The sequence below is a fragment of the Coccinella septempunctata genome, chromosome 2 (genome assembly GCF_907165205.1).
Source record: "Coccinella septempunctata chromosome 2, icCocSept1.1, whole genome shotgun sequence".
In the NCBI taxonomy this organism is placed as follows: Eukaryota; Metazoa; Arthropoda; class Insecta; order Coleoptera; family Coccinellidae; genus Coccinella; species Coccinella septempunctata.
In genome coordinates, this window is record NC_058190.1 from 47,416,185 (window position 1) to 47,435,316 (window position 19,132).

At 34.3% G+C, this 19,132-nt stretch overlaps 2 protein-coding genes across 4 annotated transcripts; both read right to left on the reverse strand.

The window, feature by feature from the left end:
• Positions 1 to 11,622: 11,622 nt before the first annotated feature.
• LOC123306419 (protein fem-1 homolog B) lies at positions 11,623 to 17,854 on the reverse strand. Of its 3 annotated transcripts, none has more exons than XM_044888406.1 (9): positions 17,130 to 17,854; positions 16,674 to 16,857; positions 16,291 to 16,502; positions 15,771 to 16,111; positions 14,378 to 14,578; positions 14,053 to 14,317; positions 13,610 to 13,827; positions 12,867 to 13,090; positions 11,623 to 12,256 (listed from the first exon to the last, which is right to left on the reverse strand). In XM_044888406.1, the coding sequence occupies exons 1-9, from the start codon at positions 17,238 to 17,240 to the stop codon at positions 12,108 to 12,110; spliced, it is 1,905 nt and encodes a 634-aa protein (XP_044744341.1). In that variant the 5' UTR covers positions 17,241 to 17,854; the 3' UTR covers positions 11,623 to 12,107. The 3 variants fall into 3 exon arrangements, with proteins under 3 accessions (XP_044744341.1, XP_044744340.1, XP_044744339.1); XM_044888405.1 differs by having other exon boundaries at positions 12,864 to 13,090; XM_044888404.1 differs by having other exon boundaries at positions 11,623 to 12,268; positions 12,864 to 13,090.
• Positions 17,855 to 17,997: 143 nt separating this feature from the next.
• Positions 17,998 to 19,022, reverse strand: LOC123306424 (MIP18 family protein galla-1). The gene is made up of 5 exons (XM_044888411.1): positions 18,859 to 19,022; positions 18,641 to 18,721; positions 18,508 to 18,587; positions 18,274 to 18,457; positions 17,998 to 18,181 (listed from the first exon to the last, which is right to left on the reverse strand). Exons 1-5 carry the CDS (start codon positions 18,899 to 18,901, stop codon positions 18,084 to 18,086), a joined length of 486 nt encoding a protein of 161 aa, XP_044744346.1. The 5' UTR covers positions 18,902 to 19,022; the 3' UTR covers positions 17,998 to 18,083.
• Between the last annotated feature and the right edge of the window lie 110 nt (positions 19,023 to 19,132).

Below are 19,132 nucleotides of genomic sequence, written 5' to 3' on the forward strand. Positions count from 1 at the left end.
GACAAAATATCCTTACTGGAAAATTTTCATAAATAAGTATTCAATTGCTGTCGAGTATGTAATTAGAACTACCCAAAGTGTTAATACTCGATAATTCATAAGAAATACTTCGATATGAATAAAAGTTCTATATCTCCCAACGAATGCTTCCAAATATTGTTGTTTTCAAATGATGGAAGAACATATTGCACTGCCATTTAAATCATCATCTCCTATTTGGCCTATACAGGGGGCCACTTTTGAAAAGGACAAACTTTAAGTGGAGATTCTCCCTAACAATTCTTAACTCAACGAAATATTTCACATTTTTCTAAAATTCAAATTGTTCTTGTACCCCTTTCAAGAGTACCCTGTGTAGTTTCGCATATTCCACGAAGAAATGTAGGAGTTCACTACCTATATCGTGAATATTTCTCAAACAAATTTCGCTGAAATATCCTCTGGTATCCCTAGGGATGATAGTAAAGTTCTACTGCCCCTAAATTTTCTTCATCCGAAGCTAGGAAGATGCAGGAATGCACGATACGTTTATCTGATGGAATTCTTATGGCTAGCAGAAAAATATTTCACCGTCCTGATCCTAATTAATTGCATTGATTCTAGCGAATGAGGCAGTGAAAATAACCTAACAAAGGATGTGAAACTCATTAAATTCCCTTCCGGAAATTGTTTACATCATCAGCATATCGGCTTTTGAGCTCTCTTATAGGGCCAGTTTATATTGAAGGGATCAATGATACTAGCGGAGCTACTTGTGATGACTAGTATTGTATTTTGTATTTTGTTCCCAATTTGAGCTGAATCATATAGAATTGAAAACAAAATGTCGACCCAAATGTTCATTGTGAACTCACGATCAGATGTACCTAAGAGGCCAATCGTGGCAAGATGAACTTATGCATGTTGAGAACTCGAATTAATCAGTGCCCAGCTAATTTCTGTAATTCCACGTGATTTATTCATTCTTGCTCGAGCGATTCAAATGAACTTTCGTGATATACCAATATCGTCGTTCATGTTCGAATAGGTACAGGAGAATGCACTCCTAAAGTGTTTTTATTGTCTTCCATCGAGCCTGACAGAATACCAAACAGCGTGGTGGTAATGAAAATCCATAGATTTTGCAATTTTCGACATTGTGCGTTCGCTATGGGATTTGAATGAATAAGTAGATAAGTATTGACAAATAACTAGTTATTATTTCGATGAACCTTGACACCGCATTGACCATCTTCATCGGAAATAATGTCACAGACATTAGGGACTCGCCAATTGATCATGGTGTATTTCCGAACAAGGTTCATGCGATTATTTAGAATTATTGAGTTATGCATTTTCGGTTTGGTTGGCTTTTTCATGCGATTAAGTAATTATCATCAATAACGTAATGACTGTGCTATCCATGTTATTTGAAGCTATTCATTTAGCTACAGGCTCCATCGAACACTGGATTTAATATTTGAATAATATGATATCTACTTTTAGCTCTGAGAGAAATTTTCGAATGACTTCATCAAAGAGTGAGCAGATAGGTAGAAGAAATTCATTTGTCATTCGATTGAATTTCATCCATGTGATGATGGCTCACATAGAAAATATGTCTGAAAGATAACAAATTAAAACTTATGTTCAAGAACAGAAAAAAATTTGAACTCTTGTTACTGTTAATTCTTCAATAAAAACCTCCAGAGTAACTTGCTGACTAGGAGAGAAAAGTTACAAGCTCAAATTTGAGAATTATCTTCATTTTGTAGCAAAAAGTTTCCTTTTTTTGACAACTTATTTGACAGAGCATGGAAGGAACATTTCCATCTGATAGGTAATCTTTCGGTTTGTGAATGTTTCTAAAAAAGTCGCAGATACGAGGATATATTGAAAAATTCTTAGCCTTCTATAGAACCAAAAAAATTTCAATGTCAAAATATTTTATTACTCAACATATTCTCCTCCTAATTGGATACATCTATTATAGCGAACCTGCAACATCTCTAGAACTTTCAAAAAAAATGTTTCTTCTTGCTCTGCAAATCGAACCTCCACAGCTTTTATTACCTCCTCGTTGGAAAAAGTACGACCTTTTAAACTTTTTTTCAGTTGAGGAAAGAGATGATAGTCGGATGGAGCCAAATCTGGTGAATAAGGGGGATGTTCTTGTAATTCAAACTTTAAATCATGAATTTTTTGCATGGCAAAATGAGATTTGTGTGCAGGGGCGTTGTCCTGCAAAAACAAAACACCTTTGGATAGCTTTCCGCGTCCTTTCTCTTTAATTTATTTCCTTAGAGTGGTCAGTAATGTGGAATAGTAATCTCCGGTTATTGTTCTACCCTTATCCATAAACTCAATCATGATTAGGCTCCATGGCGATCCCAAAAAACTGAAGCAAGAACTTTTCCAGCATATTTTTGAACACGAAACTTCTTAGGTCTTGGAGATCCAGAGTATCGTCATTCCATCGATTGTTGCTCTATTCCTGGATCGTAGAATTGACCCAAGTCTCATCCATTGAAAATTCACTGATGTTATCAAAGGACAGATGCGCAACTCTCAAGAGTCAGAAGTGCATTTATGCATTCACAAATATCTACTCATCACGTAAGTGCAAAAAAATGTTGCGAAAATAACTCAATCAGTCTCCAATCGTCCTCAGGCGTTTTTATCGAAAATTTATGACATCCCTCGCAATAGGAGTACGACCAAGGACAACCGCCTTCAAAATCTGATATGTATTTACTAATATTTTGTTCCTGGAAATGAGCCATTTCATCGATACTCGTTATGGAAGTGCTTCATAAAGCGCTCGTTTTAATTGATGGGTGAAGAAACAGAGCAGCATTCTGCGATGAAATAGATGTAGATTAGGAACTATGCGATTTTTGTTCTTGAATCACTTCAACCACTTTATATTCATCGTTAACGTTACATGCATTCGAATCAACGATGTGTAACTAATATATGAAAACAACCTCTATTTGAATATGGGTCAATTTGTTTCAGTCTCAAGATGAGAGAGATAAGTGGCTCACTTCATTATTCAGGTAGCCTCCGTTTTGTTGAGGTTCTTGTAGGGTCAATCGATTCGCATATCGCAAGCGCAAGCTGTAGATTTTAGATTAGCAAAGTCACTACCTCCAATCGTGTTGTCCTGATCTATAAACGTAATAAATTAACAATAAATTGAAAAATTGATTATTTCAAAATTGAAAACGAATGAGATTGGCAACAAGTTCGAAAAGTGATGAGTAGACAATACTTGTTGCTTGTTGGAATATGTTAATCTGACAGTGCACTGAACATGAAATGAGTTTAGCAAAAAAATCGAATACGTGATGCCTGATTCAATCCTCATAAGAGAAGAAATATTTTAATGGAATATTGAACAATTAATAGCCAAGACATATAAATAAAGATTACACAATCCAGTTGAACGATTTTCAGAAAACTCCTTGAATTATCTTGGAAGAAATTCGTTTGAATATCCTGACTGTTTAGAGATTACTATATTATCCTTCTATAATTAGCACAGTAATGCAAAAGGTTGAAAGTACTACGCCAAAAACTCAATTACTTCATTACTTGGTTATACAGGAAAAGATATAATCCTTCATTATGAAAAGTGGTCTAATTATTCAGAGAATTATAGAAACAGTTCCTAATACCAAAATTATATTGTTGTATAGGTATCTAATAATCTCGATTGGTTACAGCGGTTACAGCGGGTAATAAATGTCATTCAGTAAAGTTTTTACACAATTCCGTTCTAATTAACGGTCCAAATTTTTAACTGCAGGATCAAAAAGAATAAATCATGTCGAAGGAATGACAACCTGCTGTAAAATTTTTCAATTTTTTTGCGGAGAATAATTAATTGGTTGGCGTTAGGATGCCACTTAATTTTGATTAATTATCCATCACTGGAAGGAAGATTCAAGTTTCTCATCATACCGCAGCTCATTAACAGCTGATCCATAATTGATAAGAAAACAATTATCCCAGAACCCACATTGTATTTACCGCTAAACACTTAATGATAGAGCAACGTTAGATCATTTGAGGGACTTATGGGTTTTCATCATCGAAATCGTGCCGTATACTCGTGTATATTATCGTTTTTTTTTTTTTCAGTTTAGAAATTGAGAACTTAAGCTTTGAACTTCTTTTATTCTAGATTAGATACGTGCAGTCGACTATAAATAAAACTTTCATGAATTGTATACGATGTGTTCCAAGAAAAAATGGGCACCTCAAGGATCGCCTTGTACAAAATTAGGTCTTTGTGATTTTTGGAAAGATAGTTTTTTGACTTTGTCACTTTTGGTCTCCAAAAACGGGGAAAATAGGAGTCGCTGCGACCGGTTTGTTGATCGATAAGGGGTGGGGATTTAAGCGTCAATTTGAAATGAACAGCCTGCATTTTATTTTAGGTTAAGTGTAGTTTTTTCTGCTGATTTTTCAAATACGTTCACATTGTAAGAGGGACTAAGTAATCAGCTTTATTCATTCATAATAACTGACGACGTCAATGAAATTCAAAAGAAATCACTGATAAAAAAAATGATACCTACATATTATGTTTATCATTGTTTGTTGAAAGCCGGATTTGTTAGTTGGTTTAATGTAATCTTTAAAATTATATACATTCGCAATGAGGAGTAGAACATAATATCAAGACAACGAAAGGTAGCAATCTCAGATTTATTATTACTTATTAGAGTAGATTCTGTTCAAATACTCAGCTGATAGAACCGTTATAAACCATATATTATATTATGCCAACAAAATTCTTCAAGAATATCCACTTCTGAACCATGTAGTTTTAGTAGTTAGATATTCTTATTCATAAGAGTCCACTTCTCACGAGGGATGACAATTTCGATCTCGTTTATAATGAATCCATCATTTTTTTTGATATCTTCATCGCAAAAGTGCTTTTGACACCCAAAGTCGATTCTTGAAGTAAGGTTTTTCCAATTTTCTCTCAAATATCCACTGTGAAATTTTATCTCTTCTCCTTTTGTCCGATGCCAAAAAACTCTTACACTAGCGCACCCCTCAACATTTCACCATGGTCATATGTTGTTCTTTTAGCAAAAAAAGAAAATAAAACTATTCTAATCATCTGTCACCTGGAAGACAGTTTACTCAGCCAACTTCAACTAGTATCAAAATTTCGCCCTCCCGTGATTGCCAGCGCTGCTATTGGCAAAAACATCAACTACCTATTGGTACATATTTTAGGGGACAAATAATCTGTGGTCTCAAAGCAGCGATCGTTCTCCTTCTCTCTAGTCTCAATAAAAATCTACGGCGTCATCATAGAGAAATTTCTCTTGTCTCTGGGCGTCATCGATGATTGACATATCACAGATGCCAATCATAGAGAAGAGAGTCTCTGATGCCAGAGACAAGTCTATGTCTGATGCCAATATTGTTGCGAACATAGAATAGTCAAAATATTTTCATTAAAAAATGTGAACGTTCAATTTTGGGTAGAGCAACACCCCATGTTCAACTTGTCGGTAACACTTGGCGTCCTTTACCACTTTTCAGTTGTGGGCACGTTGCCATTCCAAATCGCCTTTTTTCTGGTCCAGAGAATGAAAACATCTCACAACCTGATACATTACAGACAAATCGCCTTCTCGCTCGCACATAACGCATGGCGCCCCAATTTAAATCCAATTTGAATACTTCAATCCAATTAATCGGGTACTTCATCTGCTTAAAACGCGATTTATGCATCGATTGGAACGAAGAACCATTTCGAGTGTGTCAGGGCTGCGAAGACAGGCATGGCGCCTAGCTGAAACCTGTTTTCGCTCGATGGAATTCCACCGAGTAACACACTTCTGTGTTCACCTTAGCAAAAATTTCCATGCGACATTTCTTCCGATAATTAATACCAATACCGAACTTTTGAGGTCGGGCACGGAAAACATAGAGTTTTCACCACCTGAATTTTCCTCAGTTCATCCTTTCAAGTGGCTAAATAAAATTCTTGCAGACTCCTTTGACGTCAGTCCAATAAAAAAATGTCCATAATTTATAATCAATATTATTTATTATCGGACCGTACCATGCATGATTCTGTTCTAGAACCACTTAGAACAGTAAAATAGCAAGGACTTGGTTGCATCACATTTATTTTGATAAAAATTTCCATTTCGCAAGATGCCTGTTTATTATACGGGAGGTTTGTTGGTTCATGGACATTGTCCAAATCTTCACACCCAATATCAATCAAGATATCGTTAGACCACAAGGTGAATCAAATTTGAAAAGATGTTGCTGATAGCAAAACATGAAATATTGCTCATTTATGCATTCAGCGTGTAAGGGGAGTGCTCCTCAACTTGTATCTCAGATCAATAAAGAAGATGATGAATATTTTTTGTGGAGAACAATTTTCTGTCCAAGAACAGCAGCTATAACATTGTCCGTAGTTAGAGAGAAAAGCTTTAACTTCTTCAGGAGATATCTGATTCATTTCTGGATATTCTAATTCGAAATACTTGACCATGTGAAATCATCCAAGGATAAGCTCAATGATGATGTTGATGCACCGTACTATAAGCCTTATTTTCGAACAAAATCACGATAAGTTTTTAGTCTCATTACCGACGAATCCATGGTTTGGGGGGGCATGGACGTGGAGCCACACTTTTTTTACTATGCACGAATATAAGACACGAAGGAGTGTTGAAAGAGGAAGGCTACCAATACTGCACTTGAATATCCGGATAAGCTATCATAAGGCATAGAGTTCCAAAGTCTAGATTTTCTTGGTATAAAAGTGTCGTCGTATAGAGAGTTCTGGTGAATTTCAAAATAAGTGATGAATTTGGAGAATTATAAGGTCCACTGTGGTAAAAGTTCACCTAGATCTTCCTTGAAACAATCAGAGAGATGAGACTCATATAAGCAATATGTATAAACAGATGAAAATGAAAAGTCATCAATTGAAACATATAATCAACGCCACAAGGGAAGACATTCAAAACAAACGAGATCCGCCATAAATCATACAGACAGATTAAGAAAACAACAAAGTAGGCTTCCTAAGGTCATGCATAGCTGTCACGACAAAATGATTCACATCGAACGGTGAAGAAAACAATACAGAATAATGATGGAAGGTGGATGCTGATTATAGCACGATAAGCAAGGACTAAAAATAGAATTATTTGATTTATTCGAGCGTTGGAGGCGATAGACATTCCGGAGTTGACCTGTTGACCCGTGGTCAGTGCTGCCAACCTTGTCCCGTCAGCCATTCAGGTCGACTTGCGAAATTCTACAAGATGCCGGTACGCTTCAGTGATTCCCTCACCTTCAATCTATTCTATTATTCTTCTGATGGCTGATGATGCCGACCACGTCTAGTTGATGTTCATCCTCGCACTTTTTTTCTAGTATCATTAGGAAGAACAGGCTGCAGCAATTGCAAATGCAAAATTTGCAAATCTGCCCTATTTCTTAGCCCAAGCTTTGTCCTCTCAAAAATCGGGGTGGCTTTTTTTATTTCGGAGCATTATTCAAGAATAATGGAGAGCAAATAATCTGACAGTTTCAGCAAGCCGATACAATAAAAATTGGCCATAAAGCTCGCAAAAATCAGTTTTTTTGAATTTTTGAATCATCTCCTTCCCTGGGCTTCAAATTGTTTTCGCATTCATTATAAAAGTTGTAGAGCATAACATTTTCTACAAATTTTGTCCGAAGCAATTTTTTCTACGTTTGAACATTTTTGAGATATATGACGATGAATGTACATTAGACTGAGTTATTACATCGATCTTGGCCTTTCGCTTGTGTGGCTAAGCTCTTCGCCCTTATCGCCCTGTAACTCAAAAAAGGTTAAAAGTATGTAAAATTGCTTCAGGCAAAAGTTGTATAGATTTTTATTATCTACAACTCTCATAATGAATACAGAAACGATTAGAGGTACAGGAAGGGAGATATTTTAAAAAAATACCTCGTTATCATCTTCAAACTGTCAGATTAAGGAACCTCCCCCTGATTAGTGCCAGATTGATGGGTCAATACGTCTGCAACACCAAGATTAACCATCTGTATGATGATCTGACTCGAGAATGTGCAAGTGACGATTTTTTTGCATTATTTTTGAAGGACCGCTGTTACTTTGTTCGAATCGTCAGTCTCTTGAAAAGTAGCTTGCTCTGGGTCCAATTAACATATCCTCTAAAAATCTGACAAGCTCGAAACAGAAATTTTTTGGAATATGGAATAATACTGAGGCAAATACGACAATCTTCATCTTTGCAGGTCACATATTTATCGAAAATTACTCAATGTTGAGAAACTTTTCTTGAAGCTTCATTGACCATAACTAAATTAGCATAAACAAATCCGTTCACTTCCAGATTTTTTCGATTGTCATGTGATTCGAGGATACAGCTCTATCCTCTATCTGAAAAGGTGTCAACACATTGAGTAATTAATTTGAAAAATGTCCATTTTGGAACATAATCCAACCTTGGTCCGGCGTAATTTATATTGCTGGTCTGATCTAGCGATCGCAGGTGATTAAAAGACTAAGTAGGCAGGTATACAAAGCTGTATTTCTTTACTTTATTCTTCGTCCGGTACCAGAGAACGTATTATAATCGGATACGGTCTGATTGGCGGCATAAAGGACGAGGTGTACTATCTCAGCTGATATTTCAAACTTTTAGCGTTTTCATAGTGGGGTGTCGATACAGTAATAAGGCGAACTGAAAAAGCCAAGCATAGATTTCGAAATGAGATCAAAGAAAATGGGTATTTCAAAAACTCATAAAAGATTCCAACGTTGAAAATTGTAGAGCTAAACCTAGATCCCCCTTTTTCGATAAGCCCGGATTGCTATGATAATAATAATAAAATCGAGGTATTAATATCGAGAAAATATAAAATTTTCAACCTTCCGAATTGAAAATAGTGTTTATGTTTCTTGTGGATGCACATTTATCGTCCATCGTAGAAGACAAACTGTTGAATTTTCATGACCGATATCCTGCCTCAAGTACAGGAATCAATTTAGTTCAAGGTTTAGAATCGCACACCTTTGGATCATTTAATCACTCGAAATTTTCGTCCTCTTCCGCTGGAACAAAAGGATATCTTAATTATTTTCACCTCAATCAAAGTAACATGCACATATCTTTTCGTTAATGTTGAGGATGAGAAGTTAACAATGTCGGATGAGAGCAATTACATCCACATATTAAACTAATTGTCACTGGTAGGAATGTTGCAACGAATGACATTGGAATAGGTGCTTTAGGTCCAATTTAAAGCTTAATATCGATTTGAAACGATCCTAATGTAGTTCTGATGGACGCATTAGATTATTGAGTGTTCCTTCCAGGAAGGCTGGTTCTTTTCAGGATTGAATGGACGCTATACAAAATTGTCAGGAAAAAAATAGGAGCTGTTTTGTTGCTAAGCCTCTAAGTTGTTTCCTCATTTATGTTTGTATCATATCATTGCAAGCTTAACACTCAAAAAAATGAAAACCATCGCAGTCAATTATGAATTTGCCTCGGAATAACATTGAGCTCTCATGCAATAATAATAAATCGAGCTGTCGATAAAAATTCAACCCTCTTCTCTGGAATCAGTACGATTTCTCCTTGATCTCATGTTTGTTCTCCTATAGAACAACCTTGATATATAAAATTGAAACTTGTAGCAAAATTTCGTGAATTAACAATTAGACAGACGCAGAGTAAGTAGGATCCCATGGCATTCGATGGAGAACGTGGCAATTCGTACTATGCAACAAATTCACATAGTCGTGATCGAATCAACAATGAAATTTTAAACAGCGAAGATGTATTGCTCCAAAATGCACGCGAAGTTGGTACTTATCGATTGTTATTATGCCCACTAATGTTTCCACACCGAGAAAATCGTGAAGGACTTGACCGACACTTTCTAGCGATCACACACAGGGATAATAATTGAAATCATTGAAGGGTGGGATAAATTAAAACCTTCTAAAAATTGTATGGGAAAACGAAGAACTTGGGGGTTATGCTTGGCATCTACTTTGAATCTGTATAATTTATGATTCTTTGCATGACACTGTTAAAAAATATCCTCACTCTCCTACTCTAACTTATTCAAAAATAATCGCTATACTTTCTCTACATTTAACTAATCTCCGGTATACAATTGTAAACAGAAAGAAGAGCAATTTTCTATTGTACAAATTCATTCTGCAACTGTAATGGAAAAAACCAATGATTTTGAAGAAGTTATTTCTAAATATATATTTTGGATGTTTCTTTGTAGTTTTTCTCTGATTAAAATACACCCACAATATAAAACTCAGCTTTAAAAACAAAGTGATCAGTTCTTTGACAATGTCGAGGCCACCCTGTACTTTCACTGTTGTATTCAACTTCTAGTGTTACCCATGCCCACGATCGTTATTCATTCTGTTAATTATCAGTTCATGCAAATCGACAGTTGTCGTGTGTTTTGTTAGCATCGCAGACCAGTTTATCCCATTACTAATAAAATAAATGTACCAATTATTTTGGTATATTGTAAAACCGTTAATCGACAAGGTATTCTGGGTGTAATAACTGTAATATTTATTAAATTTCAACGTATCCCTATGAGTCTGTTTCTTCGAGAACCAAGAACTCTACAACAACAAAGAAACAATCATTTTATGAAATAAGGTTTGATTTTATTTGAGAATCGATGGAGATGCTTGAAAAAACACTTATTTATTTACTCAAAACACGTATTTTGAATTCCTCCCTTAGTTGAGAAAATATTCATGACCTTACCATGCGCTCTTTTGCTCATCCAATATCCAAAGATTAGGGATCTGATATTTGCGCTTATATATCCAAACTCTGGCAGGAGACAGAAAAGTCCTGGCTTTTATAGAGGAGATAATTATGGTTTATTGACCATATTTTGCATTGGAAAGACAAAATCAACCAATACATGGTGTGATTTTCTCGCATACGGTCACAATAGCTCCGATAATTATAGTTCGATTGCCACATTATCTCCTTTGAGAATCGGCTTCTTCTAATCAAAGCGGTGTCATCACTTCGTTTTCTGTAAAATATCGGATCTACGTGCCGTACGTAACTTTGTTACGAAATTTTCATTGTTTGCTGCAGAAGAAGCTTACTCATGTCTACTTATTCATGTACCTAAGTATGTCAATAGTACACTTTTTCTTAGGAACTTCTAGTGCAACAGATGTTCTCATTTGAATAAATGTCTTCCTCTTGGTTAATTTCCCAAGAAGTCTGAAAGAATCGAGAATTCTTGGGAAGAAAATTGTGCGTTTCGTTCGAAAAACATCAGCAAAATATGTATTAGGCAATTCATTTTTTAATACAATCAACCAGAGAAAAGATTATAGTGGTAATAGATTTCTGTATGAACTCTACTATTCCTCACTCTCAATAGAGGATGATTCGATTGAGAATTGCACTCTAGATGAGGCAAAATATAAAAAAAAAACAAAAAATTCGATTTTCTTGTAAAGAAAGCGTGAAAAATTCGAGAGTTTGGTGTAATAATCGCAGATGTTGCTGGTGTTACTGGCCGCGTTCAAGAGAAGGAGAAATAACAAAACACAATATTAAAAAAAAACATATATTATATAAATAACAGTCAGTCATATTATATACATATACTAAACCAGATATCAAATCAACTTTTCAGTTGTTGAAGATACCAAGTACTGAAATAAAAACCCATAAAAAATCATTAGTAAAACGTAATTTACCATTTTTTTTCTGATACTGTATTTTATAATGAATCTCAGACTTCCAAAAAGAGACTTATAACACAGATATATATGTGGAAGCAACTATTGATAAGCTGAAGGAATCCATTTGTTTCCTCCCAGTAAGTTTAGGTTCCAATTGATTCAATTGAAGAAAATTGAGTAAAGAATTTATACTGGTATATTTGACTTCAACACGTAATTAATCTTCAATTTTGAAGAGTATCAATAAAATTCAACAAAAAATATCTCAATTGAAAAAATTTGATTCTTAATAACACAGTCATTCAACTAAAGCTACAAATTCAATAAAGGTACGATAACACAGACTAGCTTTTTTTCAATGTATGGGTCCATGGAGATCAACAAACGATTCAAGTAATTTTGGCACTACACCTTTATATTTGAGTTTGTGTCTCTTTACGGCATTGGCTGCTAAGCATTTCAAATTCAACTTCATTTGTCCTTGGAGTATAATTTCCGCAACGCCTGGAAAATAATCCATAGCACAAAAATACAATGAGAGCAGATATTTTTTTTGAATGAACATTGTACAATTAACAATCAAGGGAATAAACGAACTAGAGACTTTGAAGAGTGAGTATTAGAAATTGAATTGCGAAGCACAATGTTTTTTTAGATTCACATATGTGGACAGAGACGACTACAATGACAGATCTACCTAGCGAGTATATAAGTCTTTCATCGATTCACCTCTGTTATGACCACTAAAAAAATTCAATGGTAAATTCTAAGTCAAATTCAATCCTTAGTCTGCACCGTTTTTGGGAAAAATCAATTCTAAGAATGTACTTTATTTTTCAAAGTAAATGATGAAAAGTGATTGCCAAGGCAGGACAAAAAAAAATTAACTCTCTCTTTCAACCAGCATTTCCATTATCGCAAATCTCCCTTAATATTGCTAAAAAAATCATTGTCCTCGGTAGTATAAAAATTGAAAGCGTGTATTTTCGACACATGGAGCAGAGGAATTTTCAAAACGCTGGAGCTCAACCAATCAAAACAGTAGTCAAATTAATGTTGACCTCCAACATTTTTCAAGGTATATAACAAAACAAATGGTGGTAACACTTACTACCTGTAGCAGCAGATTCCAATGGGGTGTCGCCGTTTTCATTAACGCAATCCATGTGCGCTCCAGCCGATGTGAGATATGTTATAATAGAATTCAAAGTATGAAAATCTGAAATTGGCCTAGGATAGTTCACAATAATATGGAGGGGTGTGTTCCTATGGGAATCCATAGCGTTAACATCAGCACCACAACTTATCAGGAGATTGGTTGTTTCTGCACAAGGAAACCTAAAAGGACCAAGCATATTTCTAACAGGTAAAGATTATTCCTTCAAGAGTTGAGGAGAGTGGAGTGGATTGAGTAGAGTAGTGTAGAGTGGAGAAGAGTATATTTGAGTAGAGTTGGATTGAGTCGAGTGGAGCAGAGGGGAGTTTAGTAGAGATGTGAATTAAAATAAAGAATATTTGAGGGATGAAAGATGAAATGAGCATAGTGACCAAAATTCCTCCTGCGAAACAGGCGTGCAGAGCTAGAAACAAATAAGTAGAACAGAAATATTTTTACTCTATGGCAGAACACATTTTTCCCAGTCCATGCCTCGATGAATAGTTTTGGCTCTGGATCATGGGTTTTGATAAGGAAGTTTAAATTTGTTAACATTTTCAATGGTTGTTCATTTCTTTTGATTCTGTGTCTCGAAATTTCACCAAAAAGTTATTCAGCATATGAAGAAACAAAAAACTATTAGAATAATAGTAATTTCTCATCCACAAACAGTAATATTGCATATATATTGCAACACTTACTGACAAATGTTGATTGTGTGAAAATCATCTACAGGGGTTTCTGAATTACACGCCAAATGCAACAATGTTTGACCATCCTTATTTATCATGCCCAGTTGATTCAATGTAAATACCATCCTCTTTATGTTGAATATTTCCTCTTCACTACACTGTTTCATTAGCTTTGTGAGTATGTTCAAAAGATACAAAGTTGTCGTCAAATTGCTGTCAATTTCTTCCTAGAGGAAACATAACATACGTAAATTAAGTAACATAACCAGTATTGCTCACAATCGAATTGTAAATTATCAGTTAATTGATTGTTAATCACTTTTATTGTAATTGTCAATTTTTTTTATTTTTGTCTGTCTACCTGTTTCATTATTCATCTGCCTCAATATTTAAAGGCATTATCCTTTTCACTTTGGCATATACAACGATTTAACTCATTTTTTACCACTCACCAAAACAGTGTCTGGATCATCTTTCGGACCCGGATGAATCATTTTCTCTCTGTTCCTTTCTAACTCTGTGATTGCAGATGACAAAATTCGAACAACAGTACTATGATTCACCCTGACTCCCACATGCAACATTTGGGAGAAGACTTGGGCAAACCTCAAAAGATCTTTGGGTACTGATATATAATTTTTCTGTTTCAAATAGAGAGCATGCATCCACAGTTCAAGACATCTATCGAAACGTGCATCGTCAGCGAACACAGCACCTCTAAAAAAATATTAATTGAATTCACAAAGGACAAATCTTGGAATTTTGGTGGATACACACCGAAATATCACAGGATGAGGAAGTTCAGGGCTGTTTACACCCAAAATTCTTTCGCGAATTGTTAATGCTTCCATGTGTAGAGCATTTGTATTACCCCGTATCGATTCCAGCTCATTCAGAGTTTGGCATTCAACCCAATTCTCATAGGCTGGTATGGGAGGTATGAGCTTTTTTTTTATTGGTTTTAAGGGATCTGAATATCTAGAAAAAATATGGTAGTTTTGTAGTTCATGAGGTAATGGAGGAAATTGAGGTTAAAATTGCATTGATTAACTTGATTAGAATTTTTTGTGATACCAGAACCCAACTCCTCAAGATTTATTATCCCAAAACTCCTTTCAACAGTCGCTAGGAAAAATATATCCATTTGCAAAAAAAAATCGAAAACGGTTATGTTCTTGCAAAAAATAATGATTTTATTTAAAAAAATTCGATAACCTATCAATGCACTCTAATGAATATCAATGTACTCTAGTAAATAGCAGTGAATTCCTCTTTCTCATAAAAATGAGTCATCAAACACAATTCAGTTGAATTTATACTGATTTAACCCAAAATCCCAATGAAATGGTGCGTTTCAAAAATAGATGGAGGGAACTTCAATTCAATAAATATCTATTTCAGAGTATACAAGGTGAATGGCATCTATTTTAAGATTTCCTAAAATGCCACGAGTTGTGGTCTTTAATATATTCAGAGTTGATTCCAAAGCAAATTTATGAGAGAATGACAGCTGAGTAGATGGAGAACTGGAATCAGAATTTAATTGTTTGTCTATTGGGCCGAACCAATAACCTTGACACCTTTATTTTCAGTTCAGAATAATGATCTCTCAGAAAACATAAGAGATTGCTATAAATGTTCTGGTTGTTTTCCACCAACATGTGCGATTGAGTTTGTTGACATTTTTATTTGATGTTTTGCCAAAATTCTGGTCTTGATTTGTCATCCTACCCATAATTTTCAATATTCTGCTCGAATTATGACAGAAAAACCACTTTAACATCTTCCTTCAGATGTTCTTAAAAATCAACATACAACTGAATTAATTTTGATCACCAAATCTCTAAAAATGAATAGATATGTACATAAATATATTTTTCCTTATACTCCCAGCAAGCATGCTAATTTTTGGTTTCTTACAGATTCAGAATCCATAACCCCCTATAATTTAGTGGTAATTTTTTTTAAATGAAATGTTTTCAAAATGTAAGGCAGCGACTAACAAGCGTCTATAAGACCAAAAGGGCCTAGGGCTTGTTAACAATAAAAAGTAAATTCCAATACTAAAAACCTTAATACTGAAAAGTATATTTTCAGTTAATAACAAAATGTAAAAGAATGTAAAGCTTAGTTCGAGCATCAGAATTTTCGAAATGCAATAACGTCTCACCTTAATCTCATGGACATATGCATGTACTGATATGCCTTTTGGATATTGTAACTTTCCTTATCATTAGCAATTGACGCTCCAAGTAACTCCAAAGCTTCTATCTGTTCTTCCAAACTTATAAAAGATTGATTTATCAAATATTTTACCACACCTTCCCTCGTCCTCTCGGCAGCAGCTTTAAGGGGTGTCATACAAGCGTCATTAGCAGAAAATGTAGCTCCATATTTCAACAGTTCTTTAACAACTTCAACGAAACCACATTCGGCAGCAAAGTGGAGGGCTGTTGCACCACACAGAGCTTTCTCATTTGGATCAGAACCTTGTTCTAATAAAAATTTCACCTTTGATGGACAAAGAGGAAATTATATTTTGCAAAGATGCATACTGAACAACACTCAATAAAAACTTTTAAAGCACTACATGCCATATAAAGCGATTCATATTTGTATTTTTTTTTGGCATGTTATTTTTGTAAGACTCTTAAAATAGTTTTTCTGGATTCCAAGAAAATATCACTCACCACATCAACATGTCCTTTATATGCAGCTATCATTAAACATGTATTGTTATATTTATTTGCTATGTTAAAGTCTGCTTTATGCATAACCAAATATTTGACGATATCTAATCGTCCATCAAAACAAGCTGCCCTTAGGGGTGTTGACTTAGTTTTAGTTGGATGATTCACATCAGCTCCAGCTGAAACTAGAATTTTCACTGCCTTCAGGTAACCTGAAATAAAAGAAATACAACTCCTATATTACTCTTGTGAAGATTATTCAAGTATAACATAAATCATTTGATATATTAGTAAATTTAAATTCCTGTCTTTACTCATATTTTTTATTTACTACAATTTTATAATGTCAGGCACTCTCACATATTTGAGGAATTCACGATTACCTGCACATGATGCACACCATAAAGCACTAGCCCCTTCAATAACATATCCTTCAAATTTCACTGTGCCCTCTATCTCAAGATCTGGATTGAAGTTTTCTAACAACATTCGTATGACATTTTTTGAACCATTCAAGGCGGCTACCATTAATGGTGTTACTTTCTGATGATCTTCAGTTGTTATTTTCTGAAATATTTCAACACAATCAGTACTGAAAACACAGTAAATTGCGATTTAGTTCAGAGTAGTAGACATAATGCCATTTTACAATTCAGTTTTTAAATTGAATTTGGACCATTATATTTTCCCATAGCAGGTGGTCTACCTGTGTATATGAACGTACTATATTTAGAACAACTTCAAATCTTTTGTTCATAGCGAACAAGTGATAAGGACAAAAAATTTAATTTTTCCTTCAGTTTTGATGGAATTAACAAATATGAGCAAGATAAACTCACCTCATTCACTAAGTTTTCAGCTTCTTTACTACTAAGAAGAGAATATAGTGCAATTGACATATCATCCTTGGCAGCATGATAAATCCTATTTTTTAAGTTTGTTCGAGACATTTTAACATTTCAAAAATTCAATCTATACTATTCAATCCAATATTACTTGTTAGGTTTGAATAAGTCGCTCATATGTGATTTTAACGTTATCATTCCATAAATTAGTCAATTACTCCATAAATTCACGAAAACAATCAAGAGAACACATAAACAAATACGCCATGGACTCAACAACATGTGTTAACAACGGCTTCGATTTAGGCAATGAATTTTTGAATCACGGCTGAGCCAAACTCACAAAATTCGGTATTTTTGCGAAGGAAAAATGAAACTCAAAATCTAAGGCATACCAAGGTTAAAACAGAAAATGTCAAAGTGACACTAGTGACAGTATGGTGACATCTGTCAGTTTAATTTCTTACTCTTGAATTTTTTTTTCGTCCTATGCTCCAAGAACTCGTTGGCCATACTGTTGAAACAATTCTTATTAAAATTAGTTAAAAATAAATGAAAAAAATTATGTTGATTAGCAGATCACCAGACCTCAATTTTACATATTTCAAAATTGTGTAATAGTCAGGTGGTCAACTGAATTCAAGAATAGATTTCCTCGACCAAATCCACAAACCCTGCCAATTTTCATCCTACTTCTGAAAAATAATAATTTCAAAAGATATTTTACTTTGAAACAACCCTTAACTTAAGCTAAACAAACGCTCAGTAAACAAATTACAAATTATTTCATAGAAAGACATCATATAGGTTGGTATTTAAAAACTTGTGGCAATGTTTGAAAGAAATTGGAACATCATTCTAAAAAGTTCCAAAGAAAACCATTTTATTATCATAAGCATCTTTCCTCATAATAAAGTATGTACTAAGATTTATTAACAATTTTTGAAGTCAGTCTTCTTCTTTAATACAATTTTCTACCATTTCTTTCAACTTAGGATTCTCCATCGCAGCTGATATCCTCTCTTTATCATTTATTTGTTTATTAACTACAACAAGCATTTGAATTATGAATGGAAAAATAACCTAGTAAGCTACACCTTATTTCAAAAAGTAATAAATATTAAAAAAAAATAATTACTTTCTTCTTCAGTTGTATGAGCTCCTTCCTTAATGTAAATATCAAGTTTGAAAGGATAAGGTACATTTCTTTCCAATTTAACTCTTATACATAATCCTATAAGGGTGGCTAAAGAGCAATGGGGAACCGTAGGATTAAACTCAATACGCACTACATAGACATGATCTGTTGAAGAACCTTTCACCTAAAATGCAGAAATTCATAAGGACTCCATGAAGAGTCTTCATGTACTACCTCAATTCCTTCCTCATATACAACATTAAGATCTTCTAAAGTTTGTGGTTTCTCCGGATCCCTTATAGTTCTGATCAAGTCTGAAATATTATTTCCCTCCATAATTTTTTCAATAATCATCTATTATACAAACCGAACACAATATCCTTCAGCTCATCTTTATCAATTGCGTTACCATGGATTTCGTCAGTTTTAGATGCTTTTTCTTTGAATACTGATTTTTTACGAAAAAAAGATAAAAACATAATTAATACTTAGAGAAAAATCATTTAAAAATAGGACACCACAACACTAAGCAAATAATTTAACCTCCAAACATATTCAAACAATGCATTATTTCCAAATACTAACAGTTGGTTTTTTGAGAATTAGCACAATCAAGCCCTGATATCATTGTTCAAAGAAATTTAATTTCGGTATGTAAAAGTTAGCTATATATTTAGTAAATTTGAAAAAAAATTTGATTTATACACAACGCATAGAATTATATTTGTTTACAAAAATACTAGAGAAAGTATGCGAACCACAGAAATAGCTACTAATATTCACATGATTTATACACATCTATGCTCTTGATGGAGGGCATATGATCAGGAAGGTAGGAAAATTCTTTCTTTACCTCCAT

Excerpts from the sequence above, each read along its gene's own strand:
- LOC123306419 (XM_044888404.1), bottom strand. The coding sequence starts at position 17,240 with ATGTCTCGAACAAACTTAAAAAATAGGATTTATCATGCTGCCAAGGAT. Across the intron at positions 14,579-15,770 it reads CATATGTCCATGAGATTAAG|ATATTCAGATCCCTTAAAAC; the intron begins GTGAGACGTTAT and ends TATTTTTTCTAG. Across the intron at positions 13,828-14,052 it reads ATGATCCAGACACTGTTTTG|GAAGAAATTGACAGCAATTT; the intron begins GTGAGTGGTAAA and ends TGTTTCCTCTAG.
- LOC123306424 (XM_044888411.1), bottom strand. The coding sequence starts at position 18,901 with ATGATATCAGGGCTTGATTGTGCTAATTCTCAAAAAACCAACT. Across the intron at positions 18,588-18,640 it reads GCTGAAGGATATTGTGTTCG|ACTTGATCAGAACTATAAGG; the intron begins GTTTGTATAATA and ends ATAATATTTCAG. Across the intron at positions 18,458-18,507 it reads TATATGAGGAAGGAATTGAG|GTGAAAGGTTCTTCAACAGA; the intron begins GTAGTACATGAA and ends TCTGCATTTTAG.